Source organism: Fusarium sambucinum, chromosome I (assembly GCF_050947815.1).
Source record: "Fusarium sambucinum isolate potato_lamoka chromosome I, whole genome shotgun sequence".
In the NCBI taxonomy this organism is placed as follows: Eukaryota; Fungi; Ascomycota; class Sordariomycetes; order Hypocreales; family Nectriaceae; genus Fusarium; species Fusarium sambucinum.
This window is the reverse complement of record NC_139294.1, coordinates 9832018-9850339: the sequence shown is the minus strand read 5'-3', so window position 1 is coordinate 9850339 and position 18322 is coordinate 9832018. Positions and strand designations below refer to the sequence as shown.

The 18322-nt window shown below is 51.2% G+C and overlaps 3 protein-coding genes across 3 annotated transcripts; all 3 read left to right on the top strand.

Annotated features, from left to right (window-relative positions):
• Positions 1-854: 854 nt before the first annotated feature.
• On the top strand, positions 855-13239 carry FSST1_005911 (uncharacterized protein; the record flags this gene model as incomplete). The annotated part of the gene is made up of 2 exons (XM_083232229.1): positions 855-1011; positions 1073-13239. 2 exons carry the CDS (start codon positions 855-857, stop codon positions 13237-13239), a joined length of 12324 nt encoding a protein of 4107 aa, XP_083089341.1.
• A 627-nt stretch (positions 13240-13866) lies between these two features.
• On the top strand, positions 13867-15894 carry FSST1_005910 (uncharacterized protein; the record flags this gene model as incomplete). Its single annotated transcript, XM_083232228.1, has 1 exon — positions 13867-15894. The coding sequence occupies one exon, from the start codon at positions 13867-13869 to the stop codon at positions 15892-15894; it is 2028 nt and encodes a 675-aa protein (XP_083089340.1).
• Positions 15895-16303: 409 nt separating this feature from the next.
• Positions 16304-18187, top strand: FSST1_005909 (amidohydrolase 3; the record flags this gene model as incomplete). The annotated part of the gene is made up of 3 exons (XM_083232227.1): positions 16304-16762; positions 16812-17283; positions 17331-18187. The coding sequence occupies 3 exons, from the start codon at positions 16304-16306 to the stop codon at positions 18185-18187; spliced, it is 1788 nt and encodes a 595-aa protein (XP_083089339.1).
• Positions 18188-18322: the final 135 nt, after the last annotated feature.

The following is an 18322-nucleotide window of genomic DNA, read 5'->3' as shown; positions in this document are numbered from 1 at the left end:
TAGAACTAGGCCTCATCGACACTTGGCTCGTCTTGATGATTCAATGCATCATTGTTCAACCTCGTTGATTCTTGATCGCTCGCCCCATTTGGTCAGGCTCGCCTTACTGTACTCTATATGGAACCCAACCTCTACCGCCCCAGCGACGTGGCGCCAGCCAACGTCGGTCCTGCATGGGCCAATTGCGCATTAGGCACGATGCAGCAGTCGCTATCATCCATGGTTTTTTTGGGCGCCTGTGGCCCATCGCAAGCAGGGGACTGGGCTTTGTCAGGCCTGCATGCTTTTTTTTTTCTGTCTTTACCCAGCCAGCAACCCGCAGACGCAGAGAGCGAAAGAGAAATCGAAACCGGACCCATCCAACGTCCGTTCGCCTCAAGAATACCGCTCGTGAATGACCTCTCCGGACCTCCCACCCATTCGCCCGTTATGATCCGAGCCTTGCATCTTGCAAATCAACGTTACTGATCTTACAACCATTCTTCTTTTGTCTTACCGTCCAATAGACTTTTTTATTGATTTTTTTATTTGCTGTGCTGTCTGTCGCCCTCTGCAGTACGCCGCATGATACCCCAACCTGGCATCTGAACATTATACACCCCCAATTGCGACACACACACAGACTATCTGTATACGCTACAATTTTTACGGGTACTTCCCAGGTAGGTAGGAGGCTTGATATACATGCGGCTTCAGGACCTGGAAGATCTAACACTCGGTGCCCTACTGCAGCTACCCGATTGCCTAACTGGCGTGCTGCAAGAAGAAGCAAGATAATAGACTTGTTCCCCAGGGATTTTTTCCTGTTGAGATCCCTTTTTCATTATGTCAGAAGCGGATAAAGAAGAGAAAGTATGAGTTACGGCTACGGCTACAACTATAATTACCCTGTCCCTAGTGGTAGGACACAAATTAATTGGGGCAATGTACAGTTTTCCAATTTCTCAAATATTCAGTATTCACAACCCGAACTATCAGACGCGGAGGATGATGTCGAGAATCCATACCAAGGTGAGTTGAACTTGATTTAGTGTTTGTCGTCTGTTTTTTATACTGAGACGTATACATATAGGTGGGGATGCGTACTCACAAGGACTTCCAAGGGTGCCAATGGCACCCCCATCACCAACATTATCAAAGAAGGATAAAAAGAAACTGAAGAAGCAGAAAGACAAGGCAGCAGCAGCAGCCGCTGAACAAGCAGCTTTTATGCCACCCCCACCTCCACCCCCATCACAAGAACCTCCTGCACATGATGAGCCGTCAGCAGCCTCATCAAGTCAGAAGAAGAGCAAGAAGAGTAAGAGAAAAGACTCAAAGTCGATACCAGAAGCTCCCCATATACCAATTCCCCCACCTCCGATTGCTGAGGAGAGGAAAGAGCCGGAGAAGGTAGAGGAGGAGAAGGAGGCAGAGGCAAAGACTGACGAACCTGAAACGGCCGGAACACAGGACAACGCCGATACCAAGGATGAACCAGCCGCAGAGGACGAGGCTGCTGATGAGGAGGCAACCACACCAGAGGCGGCGTCCAAAGAGGACGAACCAGTCAAAGACACCCAAGACGATGAAGCTCACGAGGAGGAAGCACCTGCTGGAGAGCCACCCGTAAAGGAAGATGCAGCTTCGGATGAGACACCGGCTTCTGAGGAGGCCGCTCAAGCTCCAGCTCCAGCTCAGAACGACACAGTCGGCAAGGAGGATGCATCTCGGGAAGACACTGTCAAAGAAGACGAGAAGCCTACAGACGAAGTTCCCACGGCAGAGACACCAGCAGCTGAAGCACCCACCAGCGAAGAGGCTCCCCCAAAGGAAGAAAAGGCAATTGGGCCCGAGGCAGTTGACATTCCGGAAAAGGGTAGCGACAACGATGATGATGAACCTTCAATGGCTGATGAACCTAAATCCCCAAGCAAGAGCCAGAAGAAGAAGAAGAAGGAAAAGGAGAAGAAAGAGAAGGAAAAGAAGGAGAAGAAGGAGAAAGAGGAAAAAGACAAGAAGAAAGCAGCTGCAAAGTCTGAGAAATCCCATCATCACAAGCCAAAACACTCACACTCTTCGTCAAAGGAGGTTGGCTCTTCCAAAGACAAAGCCTCCGACTCACAGCCTCCTGTTAAGGACAAGCAAAATGAGGTAACTGCGCCGGCTGAGCCAAAGGCAGAGGAAACTAAAACTTCCGAGCCCGAAGCGGAGGTCCAGCCAGTGGAAAAGACATTAACTCCTTCAGAACCCCCGAAGGACGAAGCCCCTTCAGAAGAACCAGCGCCTGCCGAAGATCCCAAGCCTGCCGAAGAGCTCAAGCCCTCCGAGGAGCCAACGCCTGTCGAGGAACCGGCGGAAACAGTGCCTGCTGAAGAATCAAAGCCCGTCGAAAAACCAGAGTCCACAGAAGAGCCAACGCCTGCCGAGGAATCAACGCCTGTCGAAGAACCAAAAGCTGTGGAAGAATCAGCACCTGAGGAACCAAAGCCTTCAGAAGAGCCAAAGGCTGATGAGCAACCAGAGCCAGCTGAGGAGCCAAAATCTGCCGAAGAGTCAACACCTGCTGAAGAGTCAACGCCTTCCGAGGAGCCAACGCCTGTCGAGGAACCAGAGTCTTCAAAAGAGCCAACGTCTACTGAGGAGCCAGCACCTGCCGAAGAGGCAAAACCAGTTGAAGAATCAAAGCCTGCCGAAGAACCAAAAACCGTGGAAGAGTCAGCGCCTGTCGAAGAGCCCAAGCCTTCCGAGGAGCCAGCACCTGCTGAAGAGTCAACGCCTGCTGAGCAACCAGAGTCAGCCGAGGAATCAAAAACTGTAGAGGGACCCTCAACAAAAGAAGATAATTTTGCAGAAGAGCCAAAACCTGCTGAGGATCCAGAGCCTTCAGAAGATCCAGCACCTGTCGACGAGCCAACACCTGCCGAGGAACCAAAAATGGAGGAACCATCGACAAAGGAAGACAATGCCGTAGAAGAGCCAAAGACTGCGAGTGAGACTTCAGCAGTGGATAAGTCTAACGAAGCCGAACCTGAGCCCAAGCCTACAGACGAAGAGTCAGATCCTGTAGATGAATCCACAGCTGAAGATAAATCAGTAGAAGAGCCCTCGTCTGCGCCTGCCGTGGAAGAGGTATCTCCTGAGGCTGTTGGAGCGGAGAATGACGCCAAGACACTTGAAACTGCGCAAGAGCCTGAAACGGCAGATAATCCCAAGCCTGAGGAAGACAAACCAGTGGACGCAGGTGAAGTTACCACCTCTGAAGCGCCTTCGGAGCCCGAGAAAGCCCCTGATAAGACCGAAATCAATAATGCCTCTGAGGAGGTACCCGCTAAGGACACAGAAGACGAGCCCGAAGGCAAGCCAGTCGAGAGTGACGAGGCACTGTCAGCGCCAGAAGAAGCCCCTTCTTCAGATGATAAGGCCGATAAAAAACTTGCCGAAGCTGAGCGATCTAGTGAGCCAGAGAAGACAGAATCTAGCGACAAGGACGACGCTCAGGTGCCTACGGAAGATAAAAAGGACGTGGAGGACGAGAAGCCAGCTGTTTCTACCGACAGTGAAGAATCTTCTCCTGCAGAAGAAGCCGAAAAGGACGACGACACTATAGCTGCTCTATCTGAGAAGGATAATGCTGAAGACGCAGACAACGTGCCGGTTGAGAAGGAGGCGCCAATCCCTGATGTTGTACATTCGGAGGCGGGCAAGGGGGCTAGCGACGAGACAGTCGTAGAACAGGTGCGGGTGGCAGAGTCCGCCAAGGAAGAGGCTCCCAAGGAAGAGGCTCCCAAGGAAGAGGCTCCCAAGGAAGAGGCTCCCAAGGAAGAGGCTCCCAAGGAAGAGGCTCCTCCCACGGACGTCGCCCAGACAGAAGATGTAACTGCTTCAACATCAAAGAAGAACAAGAAGAAAAAGAAGAAGAAGGGCAGCAAGAGTGGTATCGAGATACCAGTCACAACTGAGCCAGCAGTTACCCCTCCCGATGAAGCAGCAGCCGAAGTCACGACTGAGCCCACTGTCGAGCCAGAAGCTCCTGTTGAGCCTGTAGTTTCTGAAAAGCCCCCCCCTGATGAATCAACTTCTGAGCCTGGGACTTCTACCGAGATCAAGACTGATAACCCAGCTACTGAGTCTCCTACCGACACCGAAGCTGCCGAAAATGCTCTCCCCAACGAATCAACTCCGGGGCCGGAGCCTGAGACTACTGCTGATCCTGAAGCTCCCTCCGATGAACCTACTGCCGAACCCGCTACTGAACCTGAAGTAGTCGAGAGGACTGTTGAGACTGCTGCTGAACCTGAGACTACTGCTAAGCCCGAGACTGCTGCTGAGCCTGAAGCAGTCGAGAAGGCCGCCGTTAAACAAGTTTCTGAGCCAGAGGCTGCCAAGTCTGAATCTGACAACCCCATTGCTGAAATCACCGCTGAGCCCGAAGTTACGGAAGAGGCAATCGTAGACAAACCAGCTCCAGAGCCCAAGATTGAGACTGTTGCTGAGGTTAAAGCCCCTGTCGACCCTGAGCCTGCTTTGGACAAGCCTCCCACCGAACCTACTACCGAGCCTGAGGTTGCCGAAAAGGCCGCTGAGCCGGTTTCTGAGCCTGAAGTTGTCGAGAACGCCGCCTCCGACGAGCCACCTTCTGTGCCCGAGACTGCATCTGACCAGCCAGTAACTGAGCCTGCTGTCAAGCCTGCTGCCGAACCTACTGTTAAGCCTGCCGCTGAGCCTGCCGCTGAGCCTGCCGCTGAGCCTGCCGCTGAGCCTGCCGCTGAGCCTGCCGCTGAGCCTGCCGCTGAGCCTGCCGCTGAGCCTGCCGCTGAACCTGCCGCTGAACCTGCCGCTGAACCTGCTGTCGAGGCCAAGGCAGACTCTGATAAGCAAGCTTCTGAACCAGCACCTGATGCGCCGTCTACGGAACTCAAGCCAACTGCTGAGCCTAAAGCTGACGAGAACACTGCCTTAGACGAGCCGCCTTCCGACTCCGAGACCGAGTCCGCCTCTGACAAGTCAGCAGTCGAGCCTGTGCTGACCACTGAATCAGCGGCCGAACCTGCCCCCAAATCTGAACCAGCTCCTAAGTCTGAGTCTTCTATAAAATCTGAATTTACTGCTGAATCAGTAAAAGAGACTGCCGAGGCTGTTGTTAAGTCAGAAATCGACGTGGAACCTGAACAAGTGGATGCGCCTAAAGATGATTCTTCTGAAGATGAGGACTCGTCCGAGGCAGAGTCGGATGTCGAGCTAGATAATGCCGCGCCTGTGGAGGTTGTCAGCAACAAAGACGTTGACGATTCGGACACAGAGAGCATCGGAGGCAAATCGACTGAACTTGCTACAAGTGCTGATAGTGAAGTGGATTCCACCAAACCATTTGTAGAAGAAATGCCCAAAGAAACCGAGGAGGAGCCGTCACCATTGGAAAAGAAGGTCGAATCTAAGAAGGCTCCGGCAGAGGCCGAAGCATCCGTTTCGGCCGCCGAGCCCGAGAAGAATGATGTTGAGATTTCGAAACCGAAAACTGCAGTTACCGAAGATAAAGACAGTGCTGTTGTGGTAAACCCGAGTGATTCGGAAGCAACATCTGAGAGTGAAGATGATGAAGATGATGAAGATGATGAAGATGATGAAGATGAGGATTCCGATTCCGAACATCAACCAGAAGAAAGTGACAAAGCCACAGACACGTCCCCTGTCAAGATTACAGAACAGGAACCAGCTCTTGCAGAGAACGATGCACTAGACCCGGCGACAGAAGATGACTCTGAGTCTCTGATCACGGAATCAGCTGATGATAAGAAGGATGAGCCTTCACCTCCTGATATCTCTGCAGAGAAAATCGATGCATCTGCTGCTCCTTCCAATGAAGAAATAGCCGAGATATTGCCAACAAAATCAGCAGATGGTACTGAAGCAGTGGAATCAGTTAATACTGTTGACGAGAAGGAACCAGAGTCCACAGCAGAAAAGTCTGATGCACTTCATACGAAGCCAGAGCCTGCTGTTAAGGAAGGAGCAGCAGAGATTGATCCCGCTGAGGGCGACACTTCTGATGATTCTGCTTCTGAGGACAGTGATGACGACGATACTATTGTGTCTACTGCAGACAAGGCCGTCGATGCAGAAACATCGCAAATGTCTGTCAAGCTGGAAGATGATTCACCATTAGATGACAAGACCTCACACACTCCTGATGCTTCAGACACAGATGCGGCAAACACCCAGGTTGATAGCGAAGACAGCAAGGATTCAGTCGTTGAAGCAGAGGTTGCTGTACAGGAACCGCTCGACGAGGCTGTACAAGTCAAATCCGTGCTCGACAACGAAGTGTCCAAGGAGCCTGAAAGCAACGACGTACCTACACCCCGCACAGATGCCGAGGAAACTCAAGAACCAGTAGCCTCTGGTGCAGACGAAAACAAACCGGAGGAAAGTCCACTCGTTTCTACGAAAGAAACAGCAGAGCTAGTCGAACCTGTCGCCGAGGAGGAAGCCAAGCAGCCAATTGATGAGGCGACAGGACAGGACGAGAAACCTGAAACTGAATTGCCGCCTTTGGACTGCAAGATGACTGACGATGAGCTTACTTCGGACAACAAGGACTTGGAAGTGACACAGTCTGCACAGCAGACAGCTGAAGATGCTGGACTTTCCGACAAGGATCCCGCAGATGAAGTCCCTGTAGTTGACGACAAGCAAGAGACACCGGATGGTTCTGTAGCGAGCAAGCCAGAAGAAATAGTCGATGCGACCTCGGAGGGGAAACCAGCTGCAGAAACACCTATAGGTACCGAAAACATACAGGACGTAGCTGAAACTTCTGATGAGAAGCCGGCAGCACCAGAAGTCACACCTTCGACTGGCGAAAAAACAGAGGAACCGCCTGCAGCGGGTGTTGATTCAGGAGAAAGCGAAGCACCAGGTGCCGCACCTGATGACGCAACTGAAGTTGACGACAAACCCGAAGGCGCAACTCACCCCGATGGCGTGACAGAGCAAATAGTGACCGAGCTTTCTGATAAGGAACTGGATGCCCCCGCTCCTGCACCTGAAGATGGCGAAGCCAAGGAGACGGACAAGACTGCTGAACAAGAGCCAGCTGCAGAGCCACCAGCGATGGATGAGAAGCCAGAAGAAACAGCTCAAGCATCTGATGATAGGTCAGAGCCGCTGGCAGCCCCTAGCGATGAGTCAAAGGAATCAGATGCCCCTGAGGCCGAGCCAGCAGAGGAGCCTACGGTAGCTGGCGATACTTCGAAGGAACTTGAGGTTTCTGAGGCTGAGCCTGTTGTTGAGGCTCCCGAGCAAGACAAAGAGCCAGAAGCAGAGGCAGAGGCCGAACCCGTGAAAGATGCATCGGTGCCCGAGGAGAAACTGGCCGAGCAAGAACAGACGGCTCCAGCTCAAGAAGAGCCACAGGAAGGCTCCGCACCAGCTGACGATACACTAGAGGAAGAAAACAAACCTGCCGAAGAGGAGCATACCGAAGCTCCTGCAATCTCTGACGACAAGGCAGGCGACGATGCCAAGCCAGCAGAAGAACCACTTGCATCCGCACCTGTAGCTGAAGGCGAGCTCAATCAGCCACTGCCCATCGCTGCCCAGGAAGAATCCAAGGAGATTGCTACGGCTGACGAAGTTACGGAAGAGACTCCAACAGTAGAACCTGTGCCTGCTTCTGAAGAGCCCCCGGCCGGCGACACAGTCTCTACTGACGACAAAGCAGTCGATGCGACAGCAGCAGCAGCACAGAAACCTTGTCCACCAGAAGGAGAGGGTGAAGCAAAACTTGCAGAAGAAGCACCAGCTCCGGAGCCCGAGGATGCCATCGCCAAACCTGTTGATGACTCTGCTGATGTACCTCCTGCCGAAGCAGAAAAGACGGAAGACGAGCCAGTCAAAGCCGCCACCAAAGAAGATACGAGGGCGAAAGAAGATGAAGAGAGCAAGGACACTCTCGGACCAATTCCAAGGACCAGGAGGCCGATCAAAAAAGGTGAGGAAAATGGTTCTTTACAAAATACCCCTTTTGATTTTGCACAAAACTATGGAAATTCTACGGAGTTGAATGAAGAGATGGATCATGGCGCTTTAGAGTTGCTTTCAAACGATACCCAGGAACTTCCAGAAAGCCAACGCTACAAACTCAAGAGCCGGTCATCAATGACTGAAGCGCCAGGCGACCAGAATAACCAGGCTGCCACAGGAATCACGATGCCAGGACTACAAGAAACTCAATTAGCGGTGGACGAAGACCCACAAGATCGAGTCTTGAATAAGACTCTGGATCTTGATCTCCAGGATGGCGATCTGGTTGAGAAGCACCCAGCCACCAGCAACGCTAGAGAGCCCACACCTGGCGCTCCACACGGCCAGGGTATTTCAGGCCAATCGGAAGACGCTGTCAAGGAAATTGACACTGTAAACGTCGACTCAATTGCTACCGCGACTCCCCAGCCTCTGCCTCTGCAGCCCGAGACGACTGAGACACTTACCAGGGAACCAGACTCAGAGCCATCTTACAATACTCATGATGGCAATGAGAAGTCTGGGAGAATGGATTCATATTTTCCTGTCACAATTGCTCGCAGCGCATCATCACCATCGGCTTCGGTAGTTTCTGATCAAGATTCAAAAATTTCGACGTCTTCGCGCACAGCGGCCGAAAAGTCTCAAATACATCCTCTCGACAGCAAAGACAGTATCGGTCATGCCGAACCAGACGTGAACAATTCACCATCAGGGCTATTGCAGCCTACCAATACACTGGATCTTACTCACCAACCCAAAATTCTGGAAACCGACTTCGGCCATGTACTGCAGACATCCCGAGGACTATCCCAGGAGCCTGAGGCGAGCGTTGCAGAACCCGATGGGCAAGACTCAAACTCGGATTTGTCGGAGAATGAATCCATCGAGGATGACGAGTCGGAATTAGAGGAGCCACTCGCGATCCATAACCGAATCCTGGAGCAGCCACAGGTGACTGAGCCAGCTGAAAGTCGAGAAGACGACATAGTCCCGCAAGATGGCCCCAAACATGACGGGTTTGGTTCAAGAACAGAAACAGTCATTGAAAGACAGGCGAGTGACGTTGCATCCAATGCCAGCTCACCAGATGAGTCTGAAGATGACGACCATGAAGCGTCCAGGTCTATCAATGGACGATCCTCTCCTGTACCCGCCAGCTCCGTCGATATTCATTACAAGGATTCTCACCAAGATGTCGACTCAGATGATGATACAGACGATAACGTCAGCAATGTTGACCGACAGAGTGCTACTTCTCGACGCTCCTCAATTGATCTGTCATCCGACCCTCTTACCAAGCGGGACCTCGAGGTTCAGGATAATGACGTTTCTTATGAACTACGTGGGCCAGCTTCGGGACAAGATGAAACCGTTGGAGAGACTATGGCGCTTAAGGACAACGATACCGACTCTGATGATGATTCTGACGATGGTTCTGAAGCTTCTGAAGCCGAGAAATCTGAAGTTAGCGATAAACTTGAGCAAACAAGAGATCCTACCGAAGAACGTGGCTTGGGTACGGAGCTGGATAGACCTGCTCTCGCCGTCGATCATAGTTCATCAGTCGATGCTGTATCGGCCGCTGTCAAAGAGGACGACGATTCTACGTCGGATGAGGGTGACGATGAAGATCCCGAACATGCTCCACCCAGTCCTGAGCGCCGGGACACTGATATGGCTTTGGATAGTTCACAATTCGAGACAGTCGAGGCAGATATTGATGGATATGATGACGACGACGATGATGACGACGATGCAGACCAAGGAAGTCAAATTATTGACAGAGGTAATCTGCCCACACCGGAACCAACTTTCGTTTCAAAGTCAACAATCGCCGAGCATCAATCTCAACCAGGCGATGAAGCTCCACTTGAACCTCTCGCACCAGCATCACCGGCCGCACATCAAACAAAGCCCTCAGAATCACTGGATCATACCGCAGTCGAAGATGAGGAACAAGATCTTTCTGACTCTGCTTCTTCGGTGTCCACAGAATCAGACACAATAGGGAAAGAGGTTCCAGATCACCATTCTCGCCCGCATTCCCCGAACCCCGATCTTCTACAATCTACACCCGAAAATATTCTCCTAGAACCTTCAGCTCCTGCCCAAGATGAAGCCACTACGAGACTCGATGAGTCTACTGCTATACCAAGATCTCCATCACCCGAGTCAGTAGTTGAGAAACAGTCCAACGAGGTTCCAGTTCCCGATGTATTGCAAGAGCTCTCCGAGGCAGACACCGAGTCTGAAGATGACGAAGAGGAGAATGCACCCCAGGCGCAAGATCCTTCATCAAATTCGATTGTCCCCAATAAAAAAAACGATTCGGATTCGGATTCGGATTCTGATGCTGATGATGAGTCTGAACACGATGAGCCAACATTTTCTGTACTGCCGGAAATCCTGACAACTGATGCTCAACTTTCATCTGAAAGACTGACAACGTCCCCTGGTGCCGCTCAAAACATTGCAGCCCTGAATGATGATGAACCTTTACAAAATGAGTTGGAAGACCGAGACCCAGAAGTGTCCGACTCTGGGGTGGATGCAGAGAGCGAACATATCACCAGCATCACCAAAGACGAGATGGACCAGGAACCCCCAGCGGAAACTGTTACCGATGATGATAGTGACGACGATACCCATGTTTCTAGGGATATCTCTCCTATCGGCATTGACAGGATCGGTGCACCACGTAACCTCGGGCAAGTCACTCAAGTTCCTGGGTCAACCGAGGACACTGAGGAAAATCAAACAGTACACGAAGAAAAGAGCGAAGGATTGTCGGATGTTCAACTTCCCGACACGCCCACAGAGGTAACCAGAGCCATTGAGAATGAGGCGCATGTTGTCGATGAATGGCTGCCCCAGCAGGAAGCGCTCGATAATAGGCTCTATGAGGTCAAGACTCCAGACACAGATGACACTCAGCACTCAGAGCCAAAGCCTGCTCAAGCGGCTGAGATGAAGTCTGTGGGGCTTAGCCGGCCTGAAAATGTGGCCGTCAAGGTTGTCGATATCCCTTACCGTGATAAAGGCAAGGCGGTTGCTGCCATGCCAGAGACCCCGAAGCGATCTGGTTCTAAATCACGTACACGTTCTTCGTCCCGCAATGAGCCACCTCGGACATTCTTGACCCAACAGCAACGACCACGAAGATCATTAAGAGTTCGTCCTGTGACTGAAGTCTACACCAAAGACCCCATCTTCGTCCCTGCTGTGAGCCGGCCCTCCGATGCAAAGCCTACACAACGACCTCAGCCACCACGTACTGAAAGTGAGCCAGTCAAAGTTCCAGTGCGTCCTCCGCTCGGTCGCCCTTCTTTGGAGACACAGGGTGAATCCTCAAGAATGGCAGCGCAGACAGAGGTCGTCGCCAGGCCCCATTCTTTCCAGGCCGACGGCGAGCCGTCTAGAGCTCCTTTGAAACACGACCTCAGGCAACCGACGGTCACTGTTGATGAGGGACTCCGAGATGCCGCATTTCGGCCGCCCATTTCAGCTAGTTCAACTGCAGAGTCTGAAGTCCAAAGACCACCCAGCCCCGGCATCGTGATTCCGGATGCAGAGATGATTGATCTACAGCGATCTCGCACCTTGAGGCGGACTCGAAAGAAGTCGATTCAGCAGGCTGAGGATACACTGGCTGCAGCTGTAGTCATTTATGCCACCGCTGAGGCGCTGAGTCCTCCTGGCAGCCCATCGCCTTTCGATCACTTCAGGGGCAGAGATGTACCTAATCTGGAACATCAGATGAATACAGAACCTAATGACTACAACTTCCCAGTCGTTTCTACACCGCGGGGAAGCTTTGAGGATGAACTCGATGAGTTTCACAAGTCTAATGCTGACTTGTTTGCAGACGACAGGAGCAGAGAATCTGACTCGTCGCGCAGCGATAGAGACAGAGACAGAGACAGACACCGTAGGCGCCGGCACTCGCATGCGTCACAACGCTCTGACGGCAGCCGCGGTGAAGAAGAACGAGAGCGAAGACATCGCACCGATGAAGAGAGGCGAGCTCATCGATCTCGAGACGAAGATGAGAGCCGCCGTCGCCGACATTCTTATCGAGATGATGAATCTCGGTATCGTCGTCACCGTGACGAAGAAGAAATGCCACCTCGTGACTCGCGTGGTGAGGCCGATGCCAAGTCTAGAAGTTCTCGTGGATCTGAAGAATCGAAAATCAAGGGCTATCGCCGCGACGAAGACTTGCGACCACGCGAATCACGCAAGGTTGAAGAGCCTACTTCACGTAGCCTCCCTCAAGAAGACGAGGGCCGAGAGCGCAGAAAGCGATCTTCTCATGCTCACCGTCGCCATCGAGCCGACACGGCCGAGTCAGGGCTGCCCGACACGTCTCCCAGAACACCCAGACGAGACAGTGGTTTCTCTGCAGATAACAATTCTGGAAGTTCTGGCAGTTCTGGCCACAAACGTCGAACGGTAGATGAGCAGGCCGCCCACGATAGACGCAAAGCAGAAAAGTCAGAACGACGAACACGGGAGGAAACCAACCGAAGACGCGAGCCCTCACGCTACCGTGAGTCACGACAAGAAGAAAAGGATAAAGAGAGGGATAGGGAAAGGCGAAGCAAGGGCAAAGAGCCCGCGCGTGAGCCAGAACCCGAACGTGAGCCATTCCCAGAGCTAGAACCACAGCCAGAGGCCGAGGGAGAACGACACCGCCGGTCACGTCGGCAAAGCCATTCCAGTAGGCCTCGGCACGAAGAGCACAGGGAGCGCACTCGCGAAGAATCAGTTTCACCTGACAAGAAGCTGTTTACCGCCAAGAACTCTGAACGTGTCTTGGATGCTACTCCCCCACCTCACGAGGAGGTTCCTGTTGCAGAGCCGGTTAGAGAACGCACAAGAGATGCCCTGCCAGAGGACTCACCCAAACGTTCCTCGACACGAAATAGACGTAGTACTCATCCTTCCGCCGAAGAGCCACGTCCTCGATCATCACGCCGTCCACGTGATGATCCTGCCCCTGCCCCTGAACCAGCGCGGGAGAAGGATAGGGACCGAGAGAGGACGAGAGACAAGGAGAGAACGAGAGATGGAGAGAAAGAGCCCCGGCCCGTCAAGCATGTCAGAATGGACACGGAGGACACCCGCCGCAAAGCGCGACACGAAGAGCGACGCAGGGCACAAACAAGGGATGACGACAGGAAGCCATCAGGTATCAAGGGTGCGTTCAAGAAACTTTTCAGCAAGTCTTGAACGTGAGGGGAATAATCAGAAGACAGATTACCCTTGATTGGTTCTGTGTATTGATAAGACTTGCTAATGCGTAGCTGTAACGATAAGGAGGGGATTTCGGTTTACTTTGGGTTTGTTGGCATGATGATTTTATTCCGATATTATGACCGACATGTTTTTACGCCACAATTGACGATTTCCTCGGATGAACGTGCTTTCCGTCTCGGTTTTATCTGCGTGAAGTTTTTGAGGCTTGTGTAAGTAAATACTTTGCCTCCCTGGTTTGCTTTTGGGTTTTCGATATCATGCGAATATATTGGTCCCAGCAGAGTCATCTGACCTTGGTGTGATGTTATTCACCCAACCTCTCATGGATGGTGCTGAATCTTATCTAGTTAGATGTGTTCCTATTTGAACTCGCTTGGCCACTCGACAAATCGAGCCAGACAATCATCGTGATGGTGTCAACTTGTATGATATTATTGGTGTGTTGTATTTATATACTTTGCGTACGGAACAGATGGCATTACTCGAGAACTCAGATCTTGTCACTCTTTGGTGTATATAATGCCCTGCTCCCCTCAACTGCAAGACTAGTTTTTCGATCTATTAATCGTTTTTTTTTTTCAATTCATCTTGATCGTTACGATGCATTATAGTTTTGTTCTTGTGGCTGCCCTTGCTGGGCATGCCGCTGCCATCCCTTGCCCACCCAAGTGGATGGTTGACAGTCGCTCCTCATGGATCTCGGCTTCTACCAGATTGGACAAGCTTGTTGCTGCTATGCCTACCTTGTATCCTGGAGGATTGAAAGCTCCTGCTAATGCTGTCGCTGCCGCTGCCCAAGCCACTAACACTGCCGCTGGCACTGGAAACAAGTCTGCTGCGACCTCGTCAGCCACTGTTGGCAGTGACAAGATATCATCGTCCGAGGCACCAGGTTCTTCTGTAACTTCAGCACCTCCTTCTGTTGCTTCTGGAGATAGCACATCTGATTCCAGTACTTCATCGACTGAGGATGTGTCGGTTACGAGGACTACCACAACCATCACCATAACTCCCACAGTTATTGACACTGCATCGGCCTCTGATACTGCTTCAGCTTCTGATACTACATCAGCCTTTGGTGTTACCTCAGCCTCTGATAGTGCATCGGCCTTTGGTGTTGCCTCAGTTTCTGATACTACTTCAACCTCTGATACTGCTTCAGCCTCTGATACTACATCGGCCTTTGGTGTTACCTCAGTCTCCGGTACTTCCTCAGTCTCTAGTGATGCTTCGATCTCTAATACTGCTCTGGGCTCCAAGGCTGCTTCGGTCTCCAAAGCTTCATTGGTCTCTAATACTGCTTTGGGCTTTGTTAAAGCTTTGGCTTCCAATACTACATCAAAAACCAGCACTTCTGCCGACAAGGACAAGGACACGGAAGAGGATTCGGACCTGGACCGCCGGGACAAAAATACCGATAAAACCGAAGAACAGACTGATGGAGATGAAACTCTGGAAACAAAGACTCGACAGGCAATCATTAAGCTCCAGGAGGCGTACGAACTACAGGAGCTGTTCAATATCGCTGTACTCAAGTGGGGAAAAGCTCAAGAGGAACATGATAGACTGAGAAAGGATTTACGAAAGGCTGAGGTGGAAGTCGAACGCAGGGTTAAGGCTGCTGTTGAGTTTGCCAAAGAGGTCCAAGAAGACACCGAGGCACTTGAAGATAAAGAGGACAAAGAAGAAAAAGAGACGGAGAGCAAGGAGAAGAAGAAGAAGAAGGTCAAAACGAACAAAGTTAACAAACGCGATGAGGACGATGGCCACGGATGCGGAAAGAAGGTCAAAAGACGTGACGAGGATGATGGCCACGGATGTGGAAAGAAGGTTAAAAGAGGCGATAAAAACAATTGTTGCGGATGCAGGAAGAAGAACGGGAAACGCCAGGAACAGATTGATCCAGATCTCGAGCATGAGAAGCAGGAAGACGAGCTCTACGCTGGTATCGGGAAGCAACTGGAATTCGGTGACCAGGAAGACGACGAGTACAAACCCGTCTACTTGATCACCGGGAAATTCAAGGTTTACAAGTGTCTGAAACCCACTGGATGCAAGCTCTACGATATCCACAAGGTTGGCGATGACAAACACAAAGGCCAATATCAACACAAGGACATGATGAGGTACAAGGACAGGCTGCCTAAAGCGAAGGAGTACTACAAAGAGAACTACGAGAAGAATGCCAAGGACAGCATCAAGGACATCAATGATAGAATCAGGGAGTTCAAAACACAGCAGCGAACAACAACGCCGATGTTTGAGAGAAAGAGGTCTGAAAAGGAGGAAGACGCAGAGAAAGAGGTGGAGGAGAAGGAAGATGTAGAGGAACAAGATGACAAGGTAAGTCCTTTACTCGCCGATGGAGACGAAGAGAAGCAGTACGAGCGTATCTCAGCTCTCTACATGCAATACCGAGCCATGCTCGTCAAACCTATTCAGAAAGATCTCGATCCTGTCCTCTATAACTCCAAGTACCAGGAGGATAAGGAGATGGCGTCCCAGTATCAGGAGGGTAACGAGAGGGAGCAGCGAGAGAGACTGGGAAGACTCTACCTGGACTATCGCTACATGCTTGTCCCCAAGTGGCAAAAGGATCTTGATCCTATCCTCTGGGCGAATTATTAGTATGTAGTCAGTTTGCTCAATGTCTGGGGTAAGTAGGCTTCTGTGGAAGTGAGAAGTAACCCTACAAGACAGTAATGAAGAGTGTATTTTATTTTTGTACTCAAAAGTGTTTAAACAAAGTGAAGCATTCGAGAAATGTACGAGATGTTTTGTATGTTCATGCAGTAAAGAGGCTTGGGCGATGATAATAGAGTGTGGTTCCTTGTTGAGTGACTGTCCCCCACCATATGTTAAATATCTTATCGATAACATGCACCTCATTATCATTGACTGCATCCAATAATTGTCACTCTCAACACTCATCAATTTTCCTTTTCTTTACGAGTTTCAGTGCTTTTAAACACTACAATTACCCAACATTGAGTCAATGCTACTGTCTGGCGTCAATTAAAGGGCAAAATTGTCAACAATGACTGCTGCAGGCTCCTTCATCAGATGGGGTCTCATCCTCCCCCTCATAATCGTCGCATTTGCAGTCGCATACCACCTTCAAAAGCCACTCACAGCTTCAGAAAACGAAGATCCGGTTACATACTGCTACAAGTCTATCCGAACTCACGATCCCGAGCAGACTGAGGCTCAATGCTTCACTGTCACTAGTGGGATTTTTACTGATGTCGGACCAAGTGATGCTGATCATACAACGGTGGATGGCCATGTTATCCCAGGGCTTTGGGATGGTCATGGCCACTTGCTTCAGTACGGAGAGTTTCTACACTCTGTTGATTTGTTCGGGGCCCAGTCTCTGGAGGAAGTGCGTACTAGGATCAAGAGCTATATCTCTGAAAACCCAGGAGCTGGTTCCAAGGATAATTGGGTTCGTGGTGTTGGATGGGACCAGACATTCTTTGGTCGGATGCCAACTGCTGTAAGTAGAACAAAAAGCATCTCGAATTCCTGCTGAAAAGTTACTGCAGGCCGATATTACTCAAGACCCAGAGCTGAGCAACGTCCACATCATGCTCGACCGCATCGATGTCCACTGCACCTGGGTCTCGCAGCCAGTCCTGGACCTCCTCCCAGCAGACCTCCCAGAGGTAATCCCAGGAGGCGAAATTATCCGAGAACCTGGACTTGGCGTCTTCTGTGACAATGCCATGGATTTAGTGATATCAATATGGCCCCAACCAGATCGGGACTTCAAAGCTCGCACGATTAGAACTGCTATGAAAAAGCTCAATGAGGTTGGTCTCGTGGGTATACACGATGCTGGATCGACGTCTGAAACTCTGACTATGTACAACGAGCTATCGTCGAGTGAAGACTGGACTCTTCGTGTGTACGCCATGTTGGAATGCCCCCAGCGTAACTCATACTGCCCAGACGAAGCTGTCAAGTTTGCCCGGGATGATGACAGTTTTGCTGTTCAAAGCGTCAAATTGTTTGCAGGTGCGTAATTTTGACAACATAGTCGACAAGATAACTAACTTGAGAAGACGGGGCTTTGGGTAGCTGGGGAAGTGCGCTTCTTGACCCCTACTCGGATCATCCTTGGACATCAGGTTCGCTCCTTATCAATACCTCTGCTCTCACCAACGTGGCTCAACGCTGGGCTGCGGATGGCTACCAGGTCAACATCCATGCTATCGGCGACCTTGCAAACCGCAATGCCGTTGACGCTCTCGAGGCAGCCCTTGTTCAACAGTGTCTCAATGAGGCCACTGCCCAAGGCGCCTCTCCTTCAACACCTGGCCAATCTTCGCACGACTCTCAGGATCAGATTGAAGCACGTGCAGCTTGCCAGTCCCGGCATCGCTTCCGTATTGAGCATGCACAGATCATTCACCCAGATGACCAAAAGCGTATTCTCTCCCTTGGAATCATCCCTTCCATCCAACCCACGCATGCAACATCGGATATGAAGTACGCGCAATCTCGCCTGGGCAAAGACCGCATCTCATCCTCCGCCTACCGCATGAGTTCTCTTCTTCCTGCCCGTCCTGTCCTTGGCAGTGATTTCCCTGTCGAACCCCCGAATCCATTTCAGGGCATTTATGCTGCCGTAGCACGTCGTAGTCCCCATACCGGCCGTGGAACCGACGACAGTCCTGATGGCTGGTACACAGACGAAGCGTTGAGCTTGGATGAAGCCGTTTGGGGGTTCACTGGAGCTCCTGCTTATGGCGCCTTTCTCGATGGTCGTGCTGGCGTGATCCGTGAGGGCGCTTTGGCTGACTGGGTTGTTCTTGATAAACCCATAGAATCTTATGACATAGAAGAGCTGCGGACATTGAGAGTCAAAGAGACTTGGGTAGCTGGAAAGAGAGTGTATAACCGATCTGATGAAGATTGAACAGGGTGATCTTTAGTATACACGGCAGCAAGGAGTTCATGGTATCACATAGAGGTATACAGATGGATGCTAGACAAAAAAGATGCGATTTGTTTGTGCACTTTTCTCGGCACTATTGGCTACAATTTGAACGTC